This window comes from Echiichthys vipera (assembly GCF_963691815.1).
Source record: "Echiichthys vipera genome assembly, chromosome: 23".
NCBI classification, from domain to species: Eukaryota; Metazoa; Chordata; class Actinopteri; order Perciformes; family Trachinidae; genus Echiichthys; species Echiichthys vipera.
This window is the reverse complement of record NC_139848.1, coordinates 13,194,094-13,220,062: the sequence shown is the minus strand read 5'-3', so window position 1 is coordinate 13,220,062 and position 25,969 is coordinate 13,194,094. Positions and strand designations below refer to the sequence as shown.

The 25,969-nt window shown below is 41.2% G+C and overlaps 1 protein-coding gene across 2 annotated transcripts in view; it reads left to right on the top strand.

The window, feature by feature from the left end:
- runx1 (RUNX family transcription factor 1) overlaps window positions 1–19,185 on the top strand; it is a 54,960-nt gene extending 35,775 nt beyond the window's left edge. For both annotated transcript variants that reach the window (XM_083937656.1, XM_083937657.1), the window contains 7 exons: window positions 1,852–2,003; window positions 2,087–2,197; window positions 7,222–7,378; window positions 10,736–10,840; window positions 11,926–12,129; window positions 17,145–17,291; window positions 18,085–19,185. In XM_083937656.1, coding sequence (XP_083793782.1) covers window positions 1,852–2,003; window positions 2,087–2,197; window positions 7,222–7,378; window positions 10,736–10,840; window positions 11,926–12,129; window positions 17,145–17,291; window positions 18,085–18,641 — 1,433 coding nt within the window. In that variant the 3' untranslated portion in view covers window positions 18,642–19,185. The remainder of the gene's footprint in view (window positions 1–1,851; window positions 2,004–2,086; window positions 2,198–7,221; window positions 7,379–10,735; window positions 10,841–11,925; window positions 12,130–17,144; window positions 17,292–18,084) is intronic.
- Window positions 19,186–25,969: the final 6,784 nt, after the last annotated feature.

The window sequence follows — 25,969 nt, the reverse complement described above, 5'->3', positions numbered from 1 at the left end:
TTATATTATATGATTTTATATGATATTACATTCTTATATTGAGTTCACACGGCCAGTGTGTGTCATGCTCTTTACACACAAGACACAAAAATATATATATTGTATATTATATTTATATATTTTTGTGTTTATAAAACAATGTATTTTTTCTTATAGAGTAAATATCATTTGAAAAGGAATAGAATCTGTAAATGGGAAATTAACCTGAAGTCAACACATTTAGAGTTGAATCACAACAATTATTTAAAAACTAAATATTAAAAAAGTCATATTTGATCACTCAGACTTGGTATTTATGAACACATTAACTTTACGTTAAAATGTTGCAGATAAATGTTACAAAACACGCACATCAGTTATTTTAGATTGAAGGTTTATGCCAGTTATCCTGAAGCCAATCACCATCAGCACCATTAAAAAAGATGATAATATCGTCTGCATATCGGGTAATTATTTACAAGTATGTGTATATATTATATACAGTATGTTGTTGTAACTCCACTAACAGACAATTTCTCTCTTGTACAAAACTAGGGGCTTGAACAAAACCAAACTTTTCCTGTCTGACCCTAGTCATCCTCTAGCACCTGAATTTAAACTGCTTCCATCTACGTAGACGCAGGTTTCACGTTGAGATACAGGATTAACTGATTTTAAAAAATCCTGTTTGCCTTCTTAACAATTGACAGCACTGTGGTCACTTTAAAGGTTGAAAATGGAGAATGAGCAGAACACCGCCATCTAGTGTCTCAAGATCGTAGTCGCAACAACAAACAACAAATATCTAAAAGCAGTCGGGTTGCCAGGTTGGTCAGACATGGCCCAGATGCCTACAGGAGAACGGAGTTAGTTTGAGCCTGTTTGAACCCGTCCCTTTTGGCAAATCGCACCATAAAAACAAGTGTTGACGGACAGTTAGCGTTAGCGTAAGCCGTTACAGCTAAGTAAACATGAAAGTTAGCTTACAGATCAAGGAGAAATGCAGCCATTTGGCGTGCGTTTGAATGGCGTTTCTCTCCTTTCTCTCAGTCCATGGAGGGAATGCTTGGCCTATACTGACTCTGGTTTTTGCCCGTCTCCGGTCAATTAGCTGCTGGGACAAATAAAGTCCCCTTCCCTACAGTAGCTGCACCCAACAACAGACAACCCTGGCAACCCGCAACGCCCAACGCTATTGGCTGCTACAATGGAAACAGAACGAGACCGAAAGTCATTGACGGACCCATAAAACATTTTTTTTATTTTAAATATTAATTCAGACTAAATATATATCTTTATTCAACCTTTTACTCTCTCCAGTGTGGCACTGTAGAGTTTTGTTTGTTTGTCGGACTGATGATTGTTTATCGTTGTCCCATGTCATCCATGTTGTTTTAATGATTAGCTTCATGTCATCGTTTGGTCATTATTGTGCATTTTACTGCTGTTTATTTGCTGCTGGCTTTACTGCAAATTGTCCTCCGGGGACAATCAAGATCTTTTGACTACTTCTTCTTCTTCTTCTTCTTCTTCTTCTTCTTCTTCTTCTTCTTCTTCTTCTTCTTCTTCTTCTTCTTCTTCTTCTGTTTTATGGCTGATGAAACATCACTGCCCCCCGCTGCCGTTGTTGTTGTTTTTCTTGTTGTTGTTGTTGCTGTATCAGGCGTGTCGTTGCGTTTTAACGACTTGTGTTCTAGCAGTTCTTCAAAATAAAAGCCCTCTGCTACTTTCATGTTTTTATTGGGGGGTGATTAATGTACATGACAGCAAACTTTGTTTTTTAGAGATGATAGAAGAATGTGAAGTGATATGTATTTCATGCATTTCATATTCATTTATTTATTTGTGTGTGTGTCTTGTTGTCCCCCTCAGACCCCGCCCCCGGACGGCGGTACACTCCCCCCTCCACCACCCTGGCGTCGGGGGGGAAGATGGCCGAGGCCCTTCCTCTGGGTGCCCAGGAGGCCGGCGGCGGGGCGGCCCTGGTGAGCAAACTGCGCCTGGCTGAGCGTGGGATGGTGGAGGTATTAATAACATAATAATATATAATAATGTCATCACATGTTTAATAAAAACATTTGAATAAAGACGTCGTCTGGTCGTCCAGGTGATCTCGGATCATCCAGGGGAGCTGGTGAAGACGGACAGTCCCAACTTCCTGTGCTCCGTCCTGCCGACACACTGGAGGTGCAACAAGACGCTGCCCATCGCCTTCAAGGTGTGTGTGTGTGTGTGTGTGTGTGTGTGTGTGTGTGTGTGTGTGTGTGTGTGTGTGTGTGTGTGTGTGTGTGTGTGTGTGTGTGTGTGTGTGTGTGTGTGTGTGTGTGTGTGTCATTATTACACATGATTATTACACATGTTTACATAATTTATATATCCCTGCAGCGTTATCAAAGACAATGACAAGCTCTTAGTCCCTGTCTCATACTGGACATTTATTTCACCTGTTATATTTATATATTTATATTTATCTGACCTGTTCAAAACGCACAGTGAATCCAATTTGTTCTATAAATATTCATATTCAGTCAAATAAATGTAACAAATAAAAATAAAAAAACACTTTTAAACAGACTAGAGTAGATTAGACTTGAGCTTATTCAGTTCTTTATTTGTAATTTCTTTTGTCAAAAGTTTAATGCTACTGATTCTTCAGTGATATTTATTATTATTATATTATTATTAGTAGTAGTAGTAGTAGTAGTAGTATTAGTATTATTATTATTATTATTATTATTATTATTATTATTATGTTAACCAGCTCCAGAGTTGAGAGGGAATAGATTCTACTTTCTATTTTCTGTTGAAAAGTACATCCTTATATTATAATTCAAATGTGAAAATCCTTCATTCATAAATAACAATTTTTCGCTTTACAAGAGAAAATAATAATTCAGCGTTTTCACTGTGTGTGTGTGTGTGTGTGTGTGTGTGTGTGTGTGTGTGTGTGTGTGTGTGTGTGTGTGTGTGTGTGTGTGTGTGTGTGTTTTCATCTTTCCTGCACTTTGAGACAAAATGCATTTATGGAAAAGCAGCTTTTAGCCCAAGAACACACAGATGATTGATTTATTGAGTTGAATGCATTAGTGTTCACACGTGTGTGTATGTGTGTGTGTGCGTGTGTGTGTGTGTGTGTGTGCGTGCGTGCGTGCGTGTGTGTGTGTGTGTGTGTGTGGTACATTATGCAGAGTGTCATGAGCGGATGTCACTGCTTTTTACTGATAATGGAAAAATGTTATGACGCACATTTTTCATAAACTGAAATATAACAACGGGTTTGTTTGATATCTTACAACGACAATGAAAGGTGACGGTTAAGTTCAGACGACAAAAGGCGACAGTTAAGTTCAGACGACCAAAGGTGACCGTTAAGTTTAGACGACTAAAAGAGACGGTTAAGTTCAGACGACTAAAGGTGACCGTTCAGTACAGAAATGAAAATGTGTATTTCTTATGAATTACAGTGAATTACCTCTCGTAGGTTGATGTATGGACAGTGAACGAGGACACTCTAAAGTCTTTGCAGGTCCAGACTCTTCTTTTTCCGTCACTGCAGCGTCACCATTACAGAAGAACTTGTCCCACCACGGCCTCAGATCGATACTGTCATTGGTGGATTATTGAGTTATTGGAACATGGATTTATTGATACTGTAACTGATACTCAAGGGAACTTGCCATTATTTTTGATCGATTGTGTCTTCTGAAAGACAATGCCTTTGTTGGGGGTAAACTGAGAGGTTAAAGTGCATGTGAAAGACTGCGGTTACTCGGCTGCAGAGCTCAGGGTTTAAGGAGACGGCGTCCATCGTGCCGTGGTCATTTGCACACTGACGGTCTCGTGTGATTACGGCAGATATGGAAATGTGTATTTGTGAAGGTGTGAAACAGTGTGCTCTCTAGTGTCCTACACGTTTTATTTTAAAAAACAAACATTATTCGCCTTTTATTACATCATGTGCATCTTTTCTATCACGTCCAAAGCTGTTTGTGTCTCTGTGAGACTTTATTCAAGGCCAGTGGAGCCCAGAACCCAAACTACCTCCGTTTACTCTGGATCCAGGGAAGTAGATTAAATCATCTTCTGTACTGACATCGATGAAATCGTCTTCTGTCCTGACATAGATGAAATCTTCTTCTGTCCCGACGTAGATAAAATTGTCTTCTTTCCCGACGTAGATGAAATCTTCTTCTGTCCCGACGTAGATGAAAAAGTCTTTAGTCCCGACGTAGATGAAATGGTCTTTAGTCCCGACGTAGATGAAATTGTCTTCTCTCCCGACGTTGATGAAATCTTCTTCTGTCCCGACATAGATGAAATCGTCTTCTGTCCCGACGTAGATGAAATCTTCTTCTGTCCCGACGTAGATGAAATGGTCTTTAGTCCCGACGTAGATGAAATTGTCTTCTCTCCCGACGTTGATGAAATCTTCTTTTGTCCCGACGTAAATTAAATCAACTTCTGTCCCGACATAAATGAAATCGTCTTCTGTCCCGACGTAGATGAAATCTTCTTCTGTCCCGACGTAGATGAAATGGTCTTTAGTCCCGACGTAGATGAAATTGTCTTCTCTCCCGACGTTGATGAAATCGTCTTCTGTCCCGGCGTAGATGAAATCATCTTTTGTCCTGACGTAGATGAAATCGTCTTTTGTCCTGACGTAGATGAAATCGTCTTTTGTCCCCAAGTAGATGAAATCATCCTCTGTCCAGACGTAGATGAAATCGTCTTTTGTCCAGACGTAGATGAAATCGTCTTCCGTCCCGACGTAGATGAAATCGTCTTTTGTCCTGACGTAGATTAAATCGTCTTCTGTCCCGACGTAGATGAAATTGTCTTTTGTCCCGACGTAGATGATATCGTTTTCTGTCCCGACGTAGATTAAATCGTTTTTTGTCCCGACGTAAATAAAATCTTCTTCTGTCCAGACGTAGATTAAATCTTCTTCAGTCCTGACGTAGATGAAATCGTCTTCTGTCCCAATGTAGATGATATCGTTTTCTGTCCCGACGTAGATTAAATCGTTTTTTGTCCCGACGTAAATGAAATCTTCTTCTGTCCAGACGTAGATTAAATCATCTTCTGTCCCGACGTAGATGAAATCATCTTTTGTCCCGACGTAGATTAAATCGTTTTTTGTCCCGACGTAAATTAAATCTTCTTCTGTCCCGACGTAGATTAAATCATCTTCTGTCCCGACGTAGATGAAATCATCTTTTGTCCCGACGTAGATGAAATCATCTTTTGTCCCGACGTAGATGAAATCATCTTTTGTCCCGACGTAGATGAAATCGTCTTCTGTCCCGACGTAGATGAAATCGTCTTCTGTCCCGACGTAGATGAAATTGTCTTCTTTCCCGACGTAGATGAAATCGTCTTTTGTCCCGACGTAAATGAAATCGTCTTCTGTCCCGACGTAGATTAAATCTTCTTTTTTCCAGACGTAGATGAAATCTTCTTCTGTCCCGACGTAGATTAAATCATCATCTGTCCCGACGTAGATTAAATCGTCTTCTGTCCCGACGTAGATTAAATTGTCTTCTGTCCCGACGTAGATTAAATCGTGTCCTGGTTCTAGAGTGTTTGATGGTGAATCCTCCATCTTTACTTCACAAACACTCTTTTAGACCCAATCATCCTGTGACTTCACCTCATTCACTGTGACATGTTCAGCTTTTCTCTAATTTCACTGCTTTACATTCTTTAGTTGCCGCTGCATGAAATTCAAAATGGACATTTCATTTAAAAACATAACGTTTGGCATGTTGTCTTTGTGCTATTTTCAACTAAATGTGGAGTTAAAGTGATTTGCAAATTATCACATTCTGTTTCTACTTAAAATTTACCGCATCTCAACTGGTTTGTAGACAGGGTACATATATATATATATATATATATATATATATATATATATATCTTTAATTTCTTTGTCACAATTCTATATCACTCAGCTTTCATCTTTTTATATTTTTCTTTAACAGTTTAGGGTCTAAAACATGAGCTTGTGTAGATTTCAACATATTTATAAAGTGATTGGTCAGTGTTATTTTAACAGCGCTGTCTGGGCCGGTGTGTGCCGCTGACACAGTGACAGAGTGATATCTTTAGTTTAAGCTAACACGACATGTTCACGGCTCACAGACGCTAAATCTGTCCACAGAAAAATTATAAATATAATATCTTAGTTACAACACGACTGTTGTAGTTGGTACACAGAAAGGTATAATTTGGTAAACAGAAAGGTATTTGGTAAACAGAAAGGTATCATTTGGTAAACAGAAAGATATTTGGTAAACAGAAAGATATTTGGTAAACAGAAAGGTATCATTTGGTAAACAGAAAGATATTTGGTAAACAGAAAGGTATTTGGTAAACAGAAAGATATTTGGTAAACCGAAAGGTATCATTTGGTAAACAGAAAGATATTTGGTAAACAGAAAGATATTTGGTAAACAGAAAGGTATTTGGTAAACAGAAAGGTATATGGTAAACAGAAAGATATTTGGTAAACAGAAAGATATTTGGTAAACAGAAAGATATTTGGTAAACAGAAAGGTATTTGGTAAACAGAAAGGTATATGGTAAACAGAAAGATATTTGGTAAACAGAAAGATATTTGGTAAACAGAAAGATATTTGGTAAACCGAAAGGTATTTGGTAAACAGAAAGGTATCATTTGGTAAACAGAAAGATATTTGGTAAACAGAAAGGTATCATTTGGTAAACAGAAAGATATTTGGTAAACAGAAAGATATTTGGTAAACAGAAAGATATTTGGTAAACAGAAAGGTATCATTTGGTAAACAGAAAGATATTTGGTAAACAGAAAGATATTTGGTAAACAGAAAGATGTAATTTGGTAAACAGAAAGATATTTGGTAAACAGAAAGATATTTGGTAAACAGAAAGGTATTTGGTAAACAGAAAGATATTTGGTAAACAGAAAGGTATTTGGTAAACAGAAAGGTATTTGGTAAACAGAAAGATATAATTTGATAAACAGTTTGGTTTGGTAAACCAAATGTAAAGGTATTCGAACACCTGGACCATTATGGTCACAGAAACAGAAATTCAAACAACAAAAGCTGTTGTTTAAGCCTCCATCTTCATGGTTAAACATTGTGATTTCATGGTTAAACTTGGTGTTTACATGGTAAATGTGGTGATTTGATGGTTAAATGTGGTGAACTTGAAACAACAAAAGCTGTAAGTCAAGCCTCTATCTTCCTGTCATGTCACCAGGTCGTTGCTCTAGGCGACACCCCCGACGGCACCCTGGTGACGGTGATGGCAGGAAACGATGAGAACTACTCGGCCGAGCTTCGCAACGCCACGGCGGCCATCAAAAACCAGGTGGCCCGATTCAACGACCTGCGCTTCGTGGGCCGCAGTGGAAGAGGTAGGAGCCTTGAACGTGTGTGTGTGTGTGTGTGTGTGTTCACACTCCACAGATTAGGGGAAGTCCATGTGAATAAAAACAGTATTCACACGACTTCCTCGTAACAGCCATTCAACGTTACCTCGCCCTCTTTAACGGACACACACACACACCACAGTTTCACTAAATCAGTCACAGGCAAATGTCCCCACTAATCTATTTAAAAGTCAGCGTCAGTGTACACAGCTCTGTACGCTCACACAGGAGCGCTGCAGAGGAAACAACGTGAGCACTCTCATAATTCATGCACACCGCATTCAAATGAACAAATTTGTTTGCATGCAAATTTAACCGAACACAGAACAATGAGCTTCATTCTCCGTCTGGGGAGGCTTTTCAAAACAAAAGCTGCTTAATAACTGATCCCAGTTCCCATAATTAACTGTTTCAGTTTTTATATATCTGTGAGGAGGTCATCCAAATGATTCAACTGCAACTTTTACAGTCCTCTTTCTTTTAACTCACTAATCATTTTAAAATGATCATTTATGCAGGATTTAAATGTTTAAGCAGACACATGGGCAGAAATCCACAGGAAGTGACTGATCAAACTTTTTCAACATCATACCACGTAACACGTCTTATTACAGTTATCTGTTGTCTGACTCTGCTTCCCTACACCATGCGGTCATAAGTGGTTTGAACAGGTTAAATGTTTCAATTTGATGGATAAACATAGTGATTTGATCGTTAAACGGGGATTTGATGGTTAAATGTGGTGATTCAATGGTTAATGTGGTGATTCGATGGTTAATTTGGTGAGCTGATAGTTAAATATGGTGATTTGATGGTTAAATATGGTGGTTTGATGGTTAAATGTAGTGATTCGATGGTTAAATGTGGTGATTTCATGGTTAATGGGGTGATCTTATGGTTAAATATGTTGATGTCATGGTTAAATATGGTGATTTAATGGATAAATGTGGTAATTACAGATGTGTTGATTGCATGGTTAGATGTTCTTTGTGTTGTTAATGTGTTGTATGATAAGAAGATTGGTGTTTACCCATGAATCTTTTCATGGAAAATGTGGTGATGCGATGGTTGAATGTGGTGATTGAATGGTTAAATTTGGTGATTTGCTGGTTAAATATGGGGATTTGATCGATAAATGTGGTGATTTCATATTAAATATGGTGATTTGATGGTTAACGTGGTAATTTGATGGTTAAATGTGTTAATTTGATGGTTAAATGTGGATATTTCATGGTTAGATGTGGTGATTTGATGGTTAAATGTGTTGATTTCATAGTTAGATGTGGGGATTTGATGGTTAATGTGGTGATTTGATGGTTAATCTGGTGATTTGATGGTTAGATGGGGTGATTTGATGGTAAAAATGATGATTTCATGGTTAGATGTTCCCTGTGTTGTTAATGTGTTGTACGATAAGAAGCCACATGTTTCCCCATAAATCCTTCTAAATGTCATTAAGTGTATAGGAAGTGGTCAGTTTTGCTGCCGATGAACGTGTAGTGGTTTGACTCGTGGTTTCTGTGTGTGTGTGTGTGTGTGTGTGTGTGTGTGTGTGTGTGTGTGTGTGTGTGTGTGTGTGTGTGTGTGTGTGTGTGTGTGTGTGTGTGTGTGTGTGTGTGTGTGAGTGTGTGTGTGTGTGTGTGTGTGTGTGTGTGTGTGTGTGTGTGTGTGTGTGTGTGTGTGTGTGCAGAGTTCAGGACGGCGTGGAGCTGCTGTGTGTTTTTGCATGTGAGGATCTGCTTAGTGAGAGGAATTAAATTCAGAAACTTTGTCCTCGTCCTCGTCCGAAGCATTCAGCTGCAGAAACAAACAGCCTTAAGGTTCTCACATCAGTGTCTTCAGGGGGCAGATTATTTTGATAATAATAAAAGAGTGCATGTGTGCCTAGTATCCCCATTTATTATCATTATAATTATTATCTTCAGAATCATATTTCTGCCTCTCATCAGAGTCTGAAGCAGCAGGACAAACACACAATTTATTTATTTAGGGTTCTTTTCCAACATGTAAACAAAACAATCTTTGTTTCATGATCTGTGAAACGTGTGTGTGTGTGTGTGTGTGTGTGTTTGTGTGTGTGTGTGTGTGTGTGTGTGTGTGTGTGTGTGTGTGTGTGTGTGTGTGTGTGTGTGTGTGTGTGTGTGTGTGTGTGTGTGTGTGTGTGTGCAACAGTTTTCAGTCTCTTAGTTCCTCTTTTAAACAGGACCATCACCCCCCCCCCACCCCCCCCCATACACACACACACAAACACACACACACACACACACATGTCTCTGTCCAGAAGATGACACGGTAACAGGACTGTGTTTTAGGAGACATTAGACATACACTCTTCTACAGGCCCAAACGGATCAAGAGGAGGAGGAAGTTAATGTTCAGTTCATGTCCCATTCCTGTCCAATTAATTTCCTGTTCCTCTCCAGTTCATGTCTAATTCATGTCCCGTTCCTGTCCTGTTAATGTCCAGTGAACGTCCTGTTCATGTCCCGTTCATGTCCCGCTCATGTCCCCTTGATGTCCCGTGAATGTCCCGTTAACGTCCTGTTCATGTCCCCTTAATGTCCCGTGAATGTCCTGTTAATGTCCTGTGAATGTCCCCTTCATGTCCCTTTAATGTTCCGTTCATGTCCTGTTCATGTCCCCTTAATGTCCCGTTCTTGTCCCCTTAATGTCCTGTTAATGTCCTGTGAATGTCCCGTGAATGTCTTGTTAATGTCCTGTGGATGTAAGGTTCATGTCCCTTTAATGTTCCGTTCATGTCCCGTTTATGTCCCTTTAATGTCCTGTGAATGTCCCGTTCATGTCCCCTTAATGTCCTGTGAATGTCCTGTTAATGTCCTGTAAATGTCCTGTTCATGTCCTGTGAATGTTCCATTCATGTCCCCTTAATGTCCTGTGAATGTCCTGTTAATGTCCTGTAAATGTCCTGTTCATGTCCTGTGAATGTTCCATTCATGTCCCCTTAATGTCCTGTGAATGTCCTGTTAATGTCCTGTAAATGTCCTGTTCATGTCTTGTAAATGTCCTGTTCATGTCCTGTGAATGTTCCATTCATGTCCCCTTAATGTCCTGTGAATGTCCCGTCCACGTCTCTTTAATGTCCAGTTCATGTCCTGTTCATGTCCCGTTCATGTCCTGTTCATGTCCCTTTAATGTCCCATTAATGTCCCGTTCATATCCCTTTAATGTCCTGTTCATGTCCTGATCATGTCCTCTGTCCTGTCTGGGGGTCCATAACTTCCATAACTTAATGCTTTAAACAGACCAGGAGGAGATTGAACTTTAAGAGATTCTAATAATGACGAACACATTTTTCTGGTTCTCTCTCTTTTTCTCTCACAGGAAAGAGTTTCACTCTCACCATCACAGTGTTCACCAACCCTCCTCAGGTGGCCACGTACCAGAGAGCCATTAAAATCACAGTGGACGGTCCGAGAGAGCCACGACGTGAGTGGCGCCCACACACCATGACACGTGGAGTCCCACAGGGCTCAGTTCTGGGTCCCGTCTTATTGTCCGTGGATCCAGTTGAACACAAATACAGCACAAAACACGTCCTCACACCTGAGCCTGGCAGAAAACAGACCGTTTTATTAGTTGAATCAAACAATTCACGCTTCATCTCGTAGTTGAATCAAACAATTCACGATTCATCTCGCAGTTGAATCAAATGTGAACAAGGTCTCCAACTGAACATCAGTCAAAGAGTCGATATAAATGACAGATGAAAGCATCAAACGTGAAAAAGTTTAGGTTAGGATATAACAGCAGTACAAATCTTCATTACGACCATTATTTTTACTCCTGATCTTAATTCACCATCTATAGGCCTGTCTTGTATTGGATCCAACCTTAAAATACTCTTTGGATCGAATGTTTTATTTGACCTGTCAAATATGTGTCTTAGTGTAGCTACTGAAGGCCTGCGTCAAACCACAGTTGAGTGAAGGAAGCTGATGCAACTGTGAGTTCCTCTCCCACTCGGTGTGATGAAACTCTGAAGGCGGATGAAAGCAAGAAGAAGAGAGAGATTGAGTTTCGTTAACAAACACATGAGGATTCACGTTAAATGGAAGAGAAGTGAGCAGCGGTGGTCAGAAGAGACGTGAGGGGACAGAAAGAGCTCCGCTCAGCTGTGAACAACCATCACTCGTCTCTAAGTCGCCCACACACACTCAGTATAAATACGCACACATGCACGCTTCCCCCTTTGGGAGGAAGTGGCTGTAACTGGAGCTCAGTCTCAGCGCTTTGAAGTGCAGCCAACAGCACAGACAGCGTGACAGACCGCCACACACACACTCAGAGAGACCTCTACCAGGCGCCCAGCGCCAGATTCCCGAACGCATTAGCAGACAGAGTGTGTTAACAGGGTCGGGACATTGTTATAGTCTGTGTTGGCTTGTAACTGTTCCTGTAATCCCTGGATTATGTAATCATATTACAAACATGAAGTAATCTGCTGACACACCACCTCAGCAATGTTTCATCTGCAGAAAAGATACTGACGTGTTTCACACCATCTCCTCCAGGTCACCGTCAAAAGATGGACGAGGTCAAACCCGGCTCCCTGGCTTTCTCCGAGAGGCTGACGGAGTTGGAACAGCTGAGACGGAGCTCCATGAGGGTGACGCCTCCTCACCACCATCATCACCATCAGCACGCCAACTCCCGCCAATCTGCAGCACTGAACTCCGCCTCCTTCTCCAGCCCTACGCATGCTCCCATAACTGCTGGTAAGATCACCAACCTGAGTGCCAAGTCTTCCTGTCTGTGCAGGAGCGGCTGTCTTCCTCTGTCCACTGTCACATTGTTTCCCCTGGTTCATTTTTTTCTCATACTGGGAGCCCCACCTGCTTCTCAGCTCGCCACGAACGCCGTTAGACGTCCATATTTGGGTGAATGTAGGTCCTGACGTCTAATGCCACCGTCAGTTTGATGTAAAATACTGACGTTGGTTGACAATAATTTTAAGTTTTGTCTTCCAGTAACCAAAATGTCTCATGCTAAACATCAAAATATTAACGTTGTTGGAGGTTGACGTGACATCAACGTCACATTTTGAGAACAACCTGGTTTCACTTCCAGCCAAAATGAAATGTCTGTCCAACGTCCTGGCGTTAAACTGGCATTAAACTGGTGTTAAACTGGTGTTAAACTAGTGTTAAACTGGTGTTAAACTGGCATTAAACTGGTGTAAAACTGGCTCTAAACTGACATTAAACTAGCATTAAACTGGTGTTAAACTGGCTTTAAACTGGTGTTAAACTGGTGTTAAACTGGCATTAAACTGACGTTAAACTGGCATTAAACTGGTGTTAAATTGGCCTTAAACTCGGATTAAACTGGCATTAAACTAGTGTTAAACTGGCGTTAAACTGACGTTAAACTGGTGTTAAATTGGCCTTAAACTCGGATTAAACTGGCATTAAACTAGTGTTAAACTGGCGTTAAACTGGTGTTAAACTGGTGTTAAACTGGCGTTAAACTGGTGTTAAACTGGTGTTAAACTGGTGTTAAACTGGTGTTAAACTGGCATTAAACTGGTTTTAAACTGGGAAATAAACTGGTGTTAAACTGATGTTAAACTGTTGTTGAACTGGCATTAAGCTGGTGTTAAAGTGGTGTTAAACTAGCATTAAACTGGTGTTAAACTGGGAAAAAACTGGCATTAAACTGGTGTTGAACTGGCATTAAGCTGGTGTTAAAGTGGTGTTACACTAGCATTAAACTGGTGTTAAACTGGGAAAAAACTGGCATTAAACTGGTGTTGAACTGGCATTAAACTGGTGTTACACTGGGAAATAAACTGGTGTTAAACTGGCGTTAATCTGGTGTTAAACTGGGAAATAAACTGGTTTTAAACTAGCATTAAACTGGTGTTAAACTGGCGTTAAACTGGGTAAAACCGGTGTTAAACTGGCATTAAACTGGCGTTTAACTGGTGTTAAACTGGTGTTAAACTGTCTTTAAACTGGTGTTAAACTGGCATTAAACTGGGTAAAACTGGTGTTAAACTGGCATTAAACTGGGTAAAACCGGTGTTAAACTGGCATTAAACTGGCGTTTAACTGGTGTTAATTTGTCGTTCAACTGAGTTTGCCCTTCGCTCCTAGAGAATTCCCTTACGTGGCTCTAGAGGTTCCTCAAGGTCATCTTTGTCCTTCCACACATAAAAACATGCAGATCAATATTATTATTACTGAAAAATTTAATAACACACACTGTCTGAGCATCAAACATCATCGTTCCTCATTGTGGTTTTACTGAGATCTATTGTGGTCTGTGTGTGTGTGTGTGTGTGTGTGTGTGTGTGTGTGTGTGTGTGTGTGTGTGTGTGTGTGTGTGTGTGTGTGTGTGTGTGTGTGTGTGTGTGTGTGTGTGTGTGTGTGTGTGTGTGTGTGTGTGCGCGCGCGGTGGTTGCCATGGATACTCTATGTGACGCCAAAATACAGTATCTGTTCCTCTTCTGCCTTCAGTGGTAGTAGCAGTGTGTGTGTGTGTGTGTGTGTGTGTGTGTGTGTGTGTGTGTGTGTGTGTGTGTGTGTGTGTGTGTGTGAGGAAGCAGGTAATGGCTGAAGGAGGAAATGAGAGTCAGCTGGCAGGAAGTTCTTCTGTGAGAAAAAAAGAAAAGCAAATGTTTAAAAGTCAGAATTAAAAATTGTAGATTTATATTTCTGGTTTGTATTTGTCAGAATATATAATTTATTATTAAATGAAAAGTAAATTTGTCAGAGGTCACACCGAAGTGGGTTCATCATCTGAAAGATAGAGATGTTGACTTCTTTAGTCATTAATGTGTAATCAATTATAAAGTTTAGTGTTTATACCTGTTTATGTTAGTTTTCCTGCCACACGGCCTCGACTCAAGAAATATCTGTGTATCACTGGAACTAGTAAAACTGACTAAAACGCTGTAGTACACATGCCAGGCCTGGATGTGGCTCTATAACTGCCACAGAAATACTACAACAATAGAGAAGAAGAGACGGAGAGACGCTGTGGAGAATCCAAACACCGGAGAGTTTCTCTGTCTTCCAAACGTCTCATGACAATGAACGCAACATCTGCTAAACCTCCATAACGACAAAATATATACGTTGTTGAAGGTTGACGTCATATCAATGTCACATTTTGACATCAACCTGGTTTCACTTCCAGGCAAAATCTGTCCTACGTCCTGAGGTTAAACTGGCATTAAACTGGCATTAAACTGGCATTAAACTGGTGTTAAACTGGTGTTAAACTGGCATTAAACTGACGTTAAACTGGCTCTTTACTGACATTAAACTAGCATTAAACTGGTGTTAAACTGGCATTAAACTGACGTTAAACTGGTGTTCAACTGGCATTAAACTGGCATTAAACTGGTGTTAAACTGGTGTTAAACTGGCATTAAACTGACGTTAAACTGGCTCTTTACTGACATTAAACTAGCATTAAACTGGTGTTAAACTGGCATTAAACTGACGTTAAACTGGTGTTCAACTGGCATTAAACTGGCATTAAACTGGTGTTAAACTGGTGTTAAACTGGCATTAAACTGACGTTAAACTGGCTCTTTACTGACATTAAACTAGCATTAAACTGGTGTTAAACTGGCATTAAACTGACGTTAAACTGGCATTAAACTGGTGTAAAACTGGCTCTTAACTGACATTAAACTAGCATTAAACTGGTGTTAAACTGGCATTAAACTGACGTTAAACTGGCGTTAAACTGGCATTAAACTGACGTTAAACTGGCATTAAACTGGTGTAAAATTGGCTCTTAACTGACATTAAACTAGCATTAAACTGGTGTTAAACTGGCATTAAACTGACGTTAAACTGGATTAAACTGGTGTTAAACTGGCCATAAACTGGCATTAAACTGGTGTAAAACTGGCTCTAAACTAACATTAAACTAGCATTAAACTGCCGTTAAACTGGTGTTAAACTGGCTCTAAACTGACATTAAACTAGCAATAAACTGGTGTTAAACTGGTGTTAAACTGGCATTAAACTGGTGTAAAACTGGCTCTAAACTGACATTAAACTAGCATTAAACTGGTGTTAAACTGGTGTTGAACTGGCTCTAAACTGACATTAAACTGGCATTAAACTGGTGTTAAACTGGCGTTAAACTGGCATTAAACTGGTGTTAAACTGGCAATAAACTGGTGTTAAACTGGCGTTAAACTGGCATTAAACTGGTGTTAAACTGGTGTTGAACTGGCATTAAACTGCTGTTAAACTGGTGTTGAACTGGCTCTAAACTGACATTAAACTGGCATTAAACTGCTGTTAAACTGGTGTTGAACTGGCTCTGAACTGACATTAAACTGGCATTAAACTGGTGTTTAACTGGCATTAAACTGGCATTTAACTGGTGTTAAACTGGCCTTAAACTGACATTTAACTGGTGTTAAACTGGCATTAAACTAGTGTACTCTTCCAAATCCTCGTCCATCCTGGAGAGAAATCGAGTGTGGACGAGCCCCCACACACCCAGACGTTGAGGAACAGCAGAGACAAATCCATGCTGTGATCTGGGATCATTTGTGGTTGATTGTATGTTTCCTCACCAGTGTTGTTGTTATTGTGAATCTACTGGTGAAGCCACCCATCCTCTGAATGCCCGAGGTCTCTAGTTTGTGGTCGTAGAGTGTCACGTGATTGTGGATTCAGTGTCTAAACGTGTTCATCCATGAACTTCCCTCTGAACCGATCCTGTCCAAAGAGACAAAGACGAGTCCGCGGATGAGGACTTCTTCTTTTATACGTTGAGCTCTTTTTTTGAATACGTTGTGTTTACGCATAGAAACACACAAACTGTTTCTGATCCCTCTGAACATGTCAATAGAAACAGGAAACTGTTATTAAGCCATTCTCCGGCCCTCTCTCTTTCTCTTTCTCTTCCCCCTTTCTTTCCTTTTCTCTCTCAATCGCCCGTCCCCCTTAAAGCTATCATTCCTCTTCCTGTTGCCTTCTCTTTCACTTCTCTCCTTCTCCTCCTGTAATGTTGCACATGTGAAGAAACAGATGTAAAAAGACTTCATTGACGTCTTGGCGTCTGTGTACAATTTGCTGCACACACACACACACACACACACACACACACACACACAGGCAGTCTGTGGGTGATCAGGACCGTTTATTGGACAGTGGGGACACAGTGGATTGAATGAAATAACTCTCTCACACACACTTCATCCGTCCGCCCACACACACACTTTACTGCTTCCTCTTCTGTTTCTTTCTTTCTTTCTCAACACAGAGTTCATGTCTGTCCACGTCCTTCCGTCTCTGTGTGTGATGGACTGTTCGTCTTTGACTCTGTCCTTCACTGTTAGTCTTTGACTCTGTCCTTCACTGTTCTTCTTTGACTCTGTCCCTCACTGTTCGTCTTTGACTCTGTCCTTCCCTGTTCGTCTTTGACTCTGTCCTTCCCTGTTCTTCTTTGACTCTGTCCTTTGATGTTCTTTGACTCTGTCCTTCACTGTTCTTCTTTGACTCTGTCCTTCATTGTTCTTCTTTGACTCTGTCCTTCACTGTTCGTCTTTGACTCTGTCCTTCACTGTTCTTCTTTGACTCTGTCCTTCACTGTTCTTCTTTGACTCTGTCCTTCATTGTTCTTCTTTGACTCTGTACTTCACTGTTCGTCTTTGAATCTGTCTGTTTATAGAAGTATAATCTCCAGATGTGTGTGTCGGCAGTTTTGTGTAACTAAGGCATTTACCTGATGACTCCTCCCTTTTGTACTTTCTTAGACTCCAGACAGATGCAGTCATCTCCGCCTTGGTCCTACGACCAATCGTATCCCTACCTTGGCCAGATAACCACGCCCACCGTCCACACGGCCAATCCCCTTTCGCCTGGTCGATCCTCGCTCAGCGACCTGTCCTCACGACTCACAGGTAACACTCCTGAGCGTGTCTTAGACTGTAAACGGTGACGGACGTATCCACCCGCACCTGTTGTTAGCAAGGCGAATTCTGATGAAAATGTTCCAGTGTGATGAAGTCAAATCACTGAGAGAAAGACGGTCAAAGAGGCTTTCTGGTCTATTTGACTCTAAATGGACCATAATTTACTAAATGAACATCATGCTGTATTGAAGAAGACTTGAAACTAGAGATTGAGACCATAAATTCATTAGGAAAATGTTTCCTGAGGGAAAAAATCAAGAGAGAAATTTAGGGTCATTTTCTCATTGACTTCTATACAATCACACTTCTTTATGGAACCAGTGTGATGTAGTCCGGTCCTTTACTTACTTGGTGAAGTATTTTTAGTAGTAATAATAAAACTACCTACTGTCTTCTCTTAATCTATGTTGGGCTCAGTTTGAGGTAATAAATCAAGTGAGAAGTTAAGGCTTAATTTCTCATTGACTATACAATCACACTTCTTAATGGAGCCAGTGGAGTGGCTTATTTTCTCATTGACTTCTATACAATCACACTTCTTTATGGAGCCAGTGGAGTGGCTTAATTTCTCATTGACTTCTATACAATCACACTTCTTTATGCAGCCAGTGGAGTGGCTTATTTTCTCATTGACTTCTGTTCTTTATGGACATTAGAGAGAACTTCACTTTTGAAGACATGTCTGTTATGTTTTAGTGTTGATGCAGCATGTGAAAAAGAAGGTAGAAGAAGAAATGCGTGAATGAGTTGGTTGCGACCTCTGACCTTTTCCCTCTCTCAGGTCCTGACCTCACGGCCTTCGGCGACCCCAGGATGACCTTGGAACGACCTTTCACCTCCCTCCCCTCCTTGCCTGACTCCCGCTTCTCCGACCACAGGGTCCACTACCCTCCCACAGCGGCCGCCTTCACCTACGCCCCTTCTCACAACGCGGTTTCCAACAGCGCCCTCGGCATCACCATGGCAACGGCCATGGCGACCACTCCGGCGGGGAGGTACCACACCTACCTGCCTCCTCCCTACCCTGCAAACACCCCCCACCAGGCCCAGAGCGGGCCCTTCCAGTCCACCTCCTCGCCATATCACCTGTACTATTCTACCGCCGCCGGCTCCTACCAGTTCTCCATGATGGCCGGTGGAGGAGGAGGCGGTGGCGGCAGCGACTCGCGCTCCCCACCAAGGATCCTGCCGCCGTGCACCAATGCCTCCACAGGCTCCTCCCTCTTGCACCCCTCTTTGCCCAATCAGAGCGAAGTAGTGGGCGTGGAGGTGGAGTCCAGCCACAGCAGCTCTCCGACAAACATGGTGGCCGCTGAAGCCGTCTGGAGACCCTACTGAGCCCGCGGGACCAGACGCCACTGAACACGCCTGTCCAAAATCACCGTCAGTCAACATATCGTTCTGTTATTCTGTAGTTTTACACAAACGCCACGTGCAGACCCAAACAAACACAACAGATTTTCATGATTTTCTCCGACCAATCACAAGAGACGTCCGGTCCGAGCCAGCAAGCATCGAGTTTACCACTCTGGCTCTTTTGGATTAATTAATTCAATCATGTGACTCATGTAGACTCAGTCAGAGTATATAGCGTTAACACGTTTAACTAACTTGACTGTGATTGGCCAGTGAGTGTTAGTCCCGCCCACAGCGCTGATTAGCCCGTCTTTGTGTTCAACTGAGGACTTGAATTTTTTCCTGAGCTTCTCTTTAGTAAAAGAGCGAATATAATCCTAAATTTGACAGCATGATATTGATGATCTTTGATATATCAATCCAGGTGGATGTTTCACTCAACAGCAATGTGCTAGTACACAGTTAAAACAACCAAAGAGGACGGGCAAACACTGAATCTGTTATTGGTCCAATGAATAGTAAAAAACATAATACAGAGAATTATTTTAAAGTTCCTAAATAGAACATAAAGACTCATCTGTGATTAGATGTTCACAGGACATAATGTGTTCAGAAAGCCTACAAACGTCCTGCACTTATTGCGTGTGTGTTTGGGTTGGTTGTACATCAGTCAAGCAGTCGCACCAACTGTAAACCCATCAGCGCGAAGTTACACACTCAGAGAAACGCGATCTTAGTATAAAATGTGAGAAAGTCCGTCCAGGGTTGCGAGGACGCTGCTGTTGGTCTCCCGTGTGAAACCAGTAATGTTGCCTGTTGATTTTGGTGAACGAAAACAATCAAAACACCACAACGTTTGTCCCAAACTTAACCATTAACTTTAGTTTCATTTCAAGTTCATAAAACCGCGACCGCAGTGAAGCATCATAAAAAGTAACGCCAAGACGTCCTGAACACGTCCATACGCTCTGTCCACGCTCTTGTTGCAGCGTAGAAAAAAATCACTAGAGGAGATATAGCTTTGTTCAGATCATTTCCTGAAACAAGTTTAGCATGAAAACATGGCGGAGTTAGAATGCTAGTGTTAGCTAGCTAGCCAGCCGTCTGCTAGTCAGCTAACTAGCCGCTCCTTCTACGGTCCCTCTGACTCATCCCCCGCCGCTAGGAGACTACTTAACTGGGAGGAGAGCGAATGGCAGCTAACTAGCTAAGTCAGCTCTGGAGACGGGCACGCTGAACTTAAGCGCTCCTGTTGGCGGTATGAATGCAAAACAGAAAAGTAGTTCTCTGGGAGTCCACAAAACAGTTTGGACCGAAAACTGAGACCGAAAGTTTTAAACCACAGCGGAGGAAGTTAGTTTGGGTCTGCACAATAAAACTAATAAGATCGAAGGACTTCCCTTCAGACAGATTTCAAGAGATGGCTCTCGATGTTAGATCATGTCAAACCTGTGGATTCAGCAGTGCTCCTTTAATATTTGGACGGACAGGTGACGTGCACAGCTGAACGGAGAGACACAGGGTCAAAGATGTGCTCAACACTGACACGGTGCATGCAGCTGCAGCTTCCTTTGTAAAATAACATGTTGGTGTTGTGTAGACGATTGGACCGGCCCGTCTGTTGTTTACCTTCACTCACGACGGATCGAAACAATGATCAACATCTGATTTCATATTTATTACAACCAGACTGGACTCAGACGGTCCACACTCTGAAAACTTTACAGCATGGAGGCTTTTTTTTAACGCTTTATTTATTACTTCACTATCTTTGTGTGTGTGTGTGTGTGTGCGTGTGTGTGTGTGTGTGTGTGTGCGTGAGTGTGTGTGTGCGTGAGTGTGTGTGTGTGTGTGTGTGTGTCTGAGATCCACTGTGTCTTTGTACTGTATATAACTATGGCTGTAAATGACACCTGCCTTTGGTTGTTTGTTTGTTTGTCAGTCACACACAATCCTTTTGTTTTTCACTGTTGATGATGCACATTTGGTTTTGATTTCTATAAAGATTCTTGAAAAGAAAACACACTTGTTGTCCTGGTCGTTATCTCTTTATATGAAGCCTAAACACACACACACACACACACACACACACACACACACACACACACACACACACACACATACACGTATCCTTTGCTATTCCTGAACCTGCAGGCATCTCTACGGGCAAACAGACAAGTCCTGGCTCGCCTCCACTGCCAGTTCTCACACACGCGCGCACACGCACACACACACACACACACACACAAGTTGCTAAATAAAGGAGTTCCAGGCAGTGACATCAGGAGAAGATCAACTTGATATTTAAATGTTAAAGTTACACACTCCATATTTGAATGTTAAAGTTACACACTCCATGTTTGATTATTAAAGTTACACACTCCATATTTGATTGTTAAAGTTACACACTCCATATTTTATTATTAAAGTTACACACTCCATATTTGAATAATAAAGTTACACACTCCATATTTGATTGTTAAAGTTACACACTCCATATTTTATTATTAAAGTTACACACTCCATATTTGAATAATAAAGTTACACACTCCATATTTGAATGTTAAAGTTCTATTAAAATATGCAGGTTGTTGAATGTGACCACGTGGGTCTTGATGGCGTTATGGTCCTTTCCCGCCATCATGTCTCCACGGTGTCGTCAGCGGTTGTTGTCAAACTGACCTCCGTAAAAAATAAAATCCCATTCAAGCTTTGAAATCTAAATAATCTTAATGTAATGTCCCGTCTGTAGTTTTTCTCCTCTCTGCTCTTCTACATGAGACAGTGAATCCGTCAAACCTCCGTTAAAACACCTTAGAATGTAAAATATACAATTATGTTATTATTATTATTATTATAATTATTATTATATTTACATATATCTGCGCTTGGTGATCTGATGATTTCATTTGGATTTAGGAACACATGCGCTCAATGCACACATTAAAACTTATGAATGTAAGTTATAGATCAGTCATATTTGTGTCCTTAAAAATTTAATCAAACTATTTAATAAATGCTGATATATGTTTATGCATTAAAAACCAGCTGGTGTCTATAGAAACAGTATTTAATGTTAATAAACAGCGACATCTAGTGCTGGAACTGCATCCTGACGCCCACAGCCGAGACACTTCATAACACCTTTACAGCTCTGTACAAGACAACAGACAGATGGAAATTCATATTTTATTATAATTTACTGATTTGTTTTGTAATATGATGGTTGAGATGTCACTTCATGGTGTTTAACAGAAATAAAAACATACAAAGATGTGTAGGTTGTTATTATAAACAATCTGTTCTTTGCACATTTTTACGGTACTATTGATCTGTAAATATTACTATTGTAAATTTGATATTTTATATATAGTTTTATATATATATACTGTTTTATATTTCTGTTTTTACCAATATGTTATCTGTATAATATTGTTGTCTGGTTCTGATCTGATTATCATTCTGTAATATGTTAATATATCAACTTGTCCATGAATTAGTAATATTAGCAGCATTATTTCCACTTAAGTATTCTACATATTTACCATGACAGTACTGTGAAACAAATTTTTTTCATCCTAAATATATGTCCATGATATTAACGTGAAATTCCGGCGAGACACTTTTTTTTTTGTATTAACAGATAAAATCCCGAAGAGTCGCCAACAGTCGGACGTGGCTAACAGTGATTAGCTCAAGGCAGTACGGTGAAGGCATTAAAACGTCTTTTTTAACCACTAATGCTGCTCAAAATAACACCAAACCCCTGCAGCAGCATGGGAAGAGTCCCTACACAGGAAACAAAGCACAAACAACGTAGTTAGTGAAGCCAGAGTTAATTAAAAGAGTGTTTTAAAGACTTACCTACTGGCCCCTGTACCAGCTCCTCTCATAGTAAAGTCCATTCAAGTGGATTATCAAAGTCAATCCCAAAGGAAGGAGCCCTTTGGTGCTTTGTTTTCTGTGTAGGGACTCTTCTCATGCTGCTGCAGAGGTTTGCTGTTATTTTGAGCAGTATTAGTGGTTAAAAAAGACGCTTAAAGCCTTCCCCTTACTGCCCCGAGCTAATCAGTGTTAGCTACATTTGGCTGTTAGCGACTCTACCAGAGTTCTCCCTTAATAGCTACACTAAAAGAACTGTCGTAGCATGCTGTCTGTAGCTAGCTGACTGTAGCGTGTCTTCTGTAGCATGCTGTCTGTAGCGTGCCGTCTGTAGCATGCTGACTGAAGTGCGTCGTCTGTAGCATGCTGACTGTAGCGTGTCGTCTGTAGCTAGCTGTCTGTAGCGTGCCGTCTGTAGCATGCTGACTGTAGCGTGTCTTCTGTAGCATGCTGTCTGTAGCGTGTCTTCTGTAGCATGCTGACTGAAGCATGTCGTCTGTAGCATGCTGACTGTAGCGTGTCGTCTGTAGCATGCTGTCTGTAGCATGCTGACTGTAGCGTGCAGTCTGTAGCATGCTGTCTGTAGCGTGCCTTCTGTAGCATGCTGACTGAAGCGCGTCGTCTGTAGCATGCTGACTGAAGCGTGTCGTCTGTAGCATGCTCACTGTAGCGTGTCGTCTGTAGCTAGCTGTCTGTAGCGTGTCGTCTGTAGCTAGCTGAATGTAGCGTGTCGTCTGTAGCTAGCTGTCTGTAGCGTGTCGTCTGTAGCATGCTGACTGTAGCATGCCGTCTGTAGCATGCTGTCTGTAGCGTGCCGTCTGTTGCATGCTGTCTGTAGCGTGCCGTCTGTAGCATGCTAACTGTAGCGTGTCATCAGTAGCATGCTGTCTGTAGCATGCTGACTGTAGTGTGTCGTCTGTAGAGTGCCGTCTGTAGCGTGCCGTCTGTAGCGTGCTGAAGGGTTAAAACGTAACTTTTTTCACCACCGTCCCGGAATCGTCCTGAAAAACATTTCGAACCGTTCCAAATCGATGGCTTATTTGATGAATGTAAGTGCCGAAAAAGACCACAGGGCGATTTTTTCCCTTTAGCAACAGAAAGAAAACAAAGATGCGACGGGTCTGCTGGGGTCCACAGCGACACTTCAGCAGCTCCATTAAAACGCAGTGGAAGGGTTCAGGCTCCAGAGCAGAGAGGACGATTGATTCCCTCACAGCGGCCATCAGTCGGTGATCGATGAGCCGCTGCGATGACAAACGAGGGGGAAACGAATACACGCACATTTACATAAAGTCCTATTAATCACTGTGTCACAGGATTTATGCATCTGTTAACATCAGAGATGAAAAACCAAAGGCTCTGAGAAGTCACTCCCAAAGTGTTGTTATAGTTTATTACATACAGTTATTAATATAGAATCCACTGCTGCCAGTTGAGGTGGTTCGGGCATCTAGTAAGGATGCCCCATGGGCGCCTCCCTAGGGAGGTGTTCCAGGCACGTCCAGCTGGGAGGAGGCCTCGGGGAAGACCCAGGACCAGGTGGAGAGATTATATCTCCACACTGGCCTGGGAACGCCTCGGGATCCCCCAGTTAGAGCTGGTTAATGTGGCCCGGGAAAGGGAAGTTTGGGGTCCCCTGCTAAAGCTGCTGCCCCCGCGACCCGACCCCAGATAAGAGGATGAAGATGAGATGAGATGAGATGCAGTAATATGACTCAGCTGCATCATTAGTGAACACAATAAGATGATTATTAAAAATGAAAAGAAAGAGGTACACTACATACAAAGCGGACTTGTTAGCCATGAAAAGAGCATGAACTCTGAAAATATTGAATAATATTGTTTTAGAGAAGTTTTTCTATGACTCTGTGGTGGCATCAGCCATTTTCTATGGAGTAGTCTGCTGGAGCAGAAGCATATCAGCCGCAGACAGGAGGAGACTTGATAAACTTATCAAGAAGGCCGGCTCCATCCTGGGATGCCCTGTGGACTGCAGAGTGCAGGTGGTGGGAGAGAGCAGGATGATGGTCAAGCTGTCATCGCTGCTGGTGCAGGAGTCCCAGCCCCTGCAGGTCACTCTCACAGCACTGGGCAGCTCCTTCAGCAACAGACTGATACACCCTAAGTGTGCGAAGGAGTGGTATCGCAGGTCCTTCCTTCCTGCTGCTGTCAGACTTTACTATCAGCACTGCTCCCAATAGACTATTGACCTCATCCTGTACCCTGCACTGTGCAACATGCCTGTCACTTCTGTTTATTTGGTCATATTTACTCATATTTATTTATTTAATATTATATTATTACAAAAAAAACAAGAACAACTGCACTATATCTTGTGAATATGTATATATTTCTTTTTCTATTTCTTCCCTTTTTAAATTGAACTTTATTGCTTATTTTTGCTATTTTTTTAATCTTTGATCTTATTTTGTTGTTTGATGTTTCTGCTTTGTAATATTCTGTTGCTGCTGTGACAAAAGACTTCCCCCCTCTGCAGGACATTAAAGGTTTTCTGATTCTGATTCTGATTCAGATTTTAGACCTATGAATGAATTAATCACACAGCATTAATAAATACTTAATTCACATAAGTTAAAATAGAAATACAAGAGATTCAAGGTGGTTTACTCAAACAGGTGCAATAGACACTGGATTTGATTTGTTTTTAAAGCTCTCACTGGTCTCTTACCATCCTATATGAGTTTTTTAGTATCTTTAAATGCAAAACCACCTGAAACTTCCCACACTCTTATTTTTAGGACGATTTAAATCCATAAATGCATCTTATTTGACTTCTAACTGCTCCTGTTTTTAACTTGATTTCTCTGTTTTCATTATTCTGACTGTCACTTTACTTTTCTGGTATTTCAGATTTTCTCATGCATTTTTCAAATGTTTTGTGTTTTTGTCTCGGCTATGTTGCAAATGAGATTGCTCCTCAATGTAATCCCGAGTTTAAATAAAGGTTATAAATAAAAACATTGATAAAAATAAATATATTTGCCATATGCACAACAATTACAGCAGCAGTTGTTGAGTCGAAACTGCAGTTTAAAAGGAAAATGTGTCAGAGAAACACCAGTCAAGAGAGCTGAGACCTAAATAAATCTAAAAGTGCACATTCAAATTTAAGAAAAGAGTAATGTGTTGCATATGGGCATAGAGTAAGATGAATTAATATTTAATGGAACACAGATGTGATTTTTTTATTACTATTTTAGTGAAACATTGACAGATTTCCCTTCTGAGAACCGCGTCTCCATTTTCCATTTTTCTCTCTGACACGAACGCAACGCGAGCGTAACGGCTGTGACGTCAGCACGCTGCGCGCCAGATTCGCACAGATCAGCTGCGCCAGAGAAGGCACGTGTGTGTCGGTGTTTACTTGTTTGTTTGCCCGGTGTTTCCAGCCTCTTCTCACCGGCACC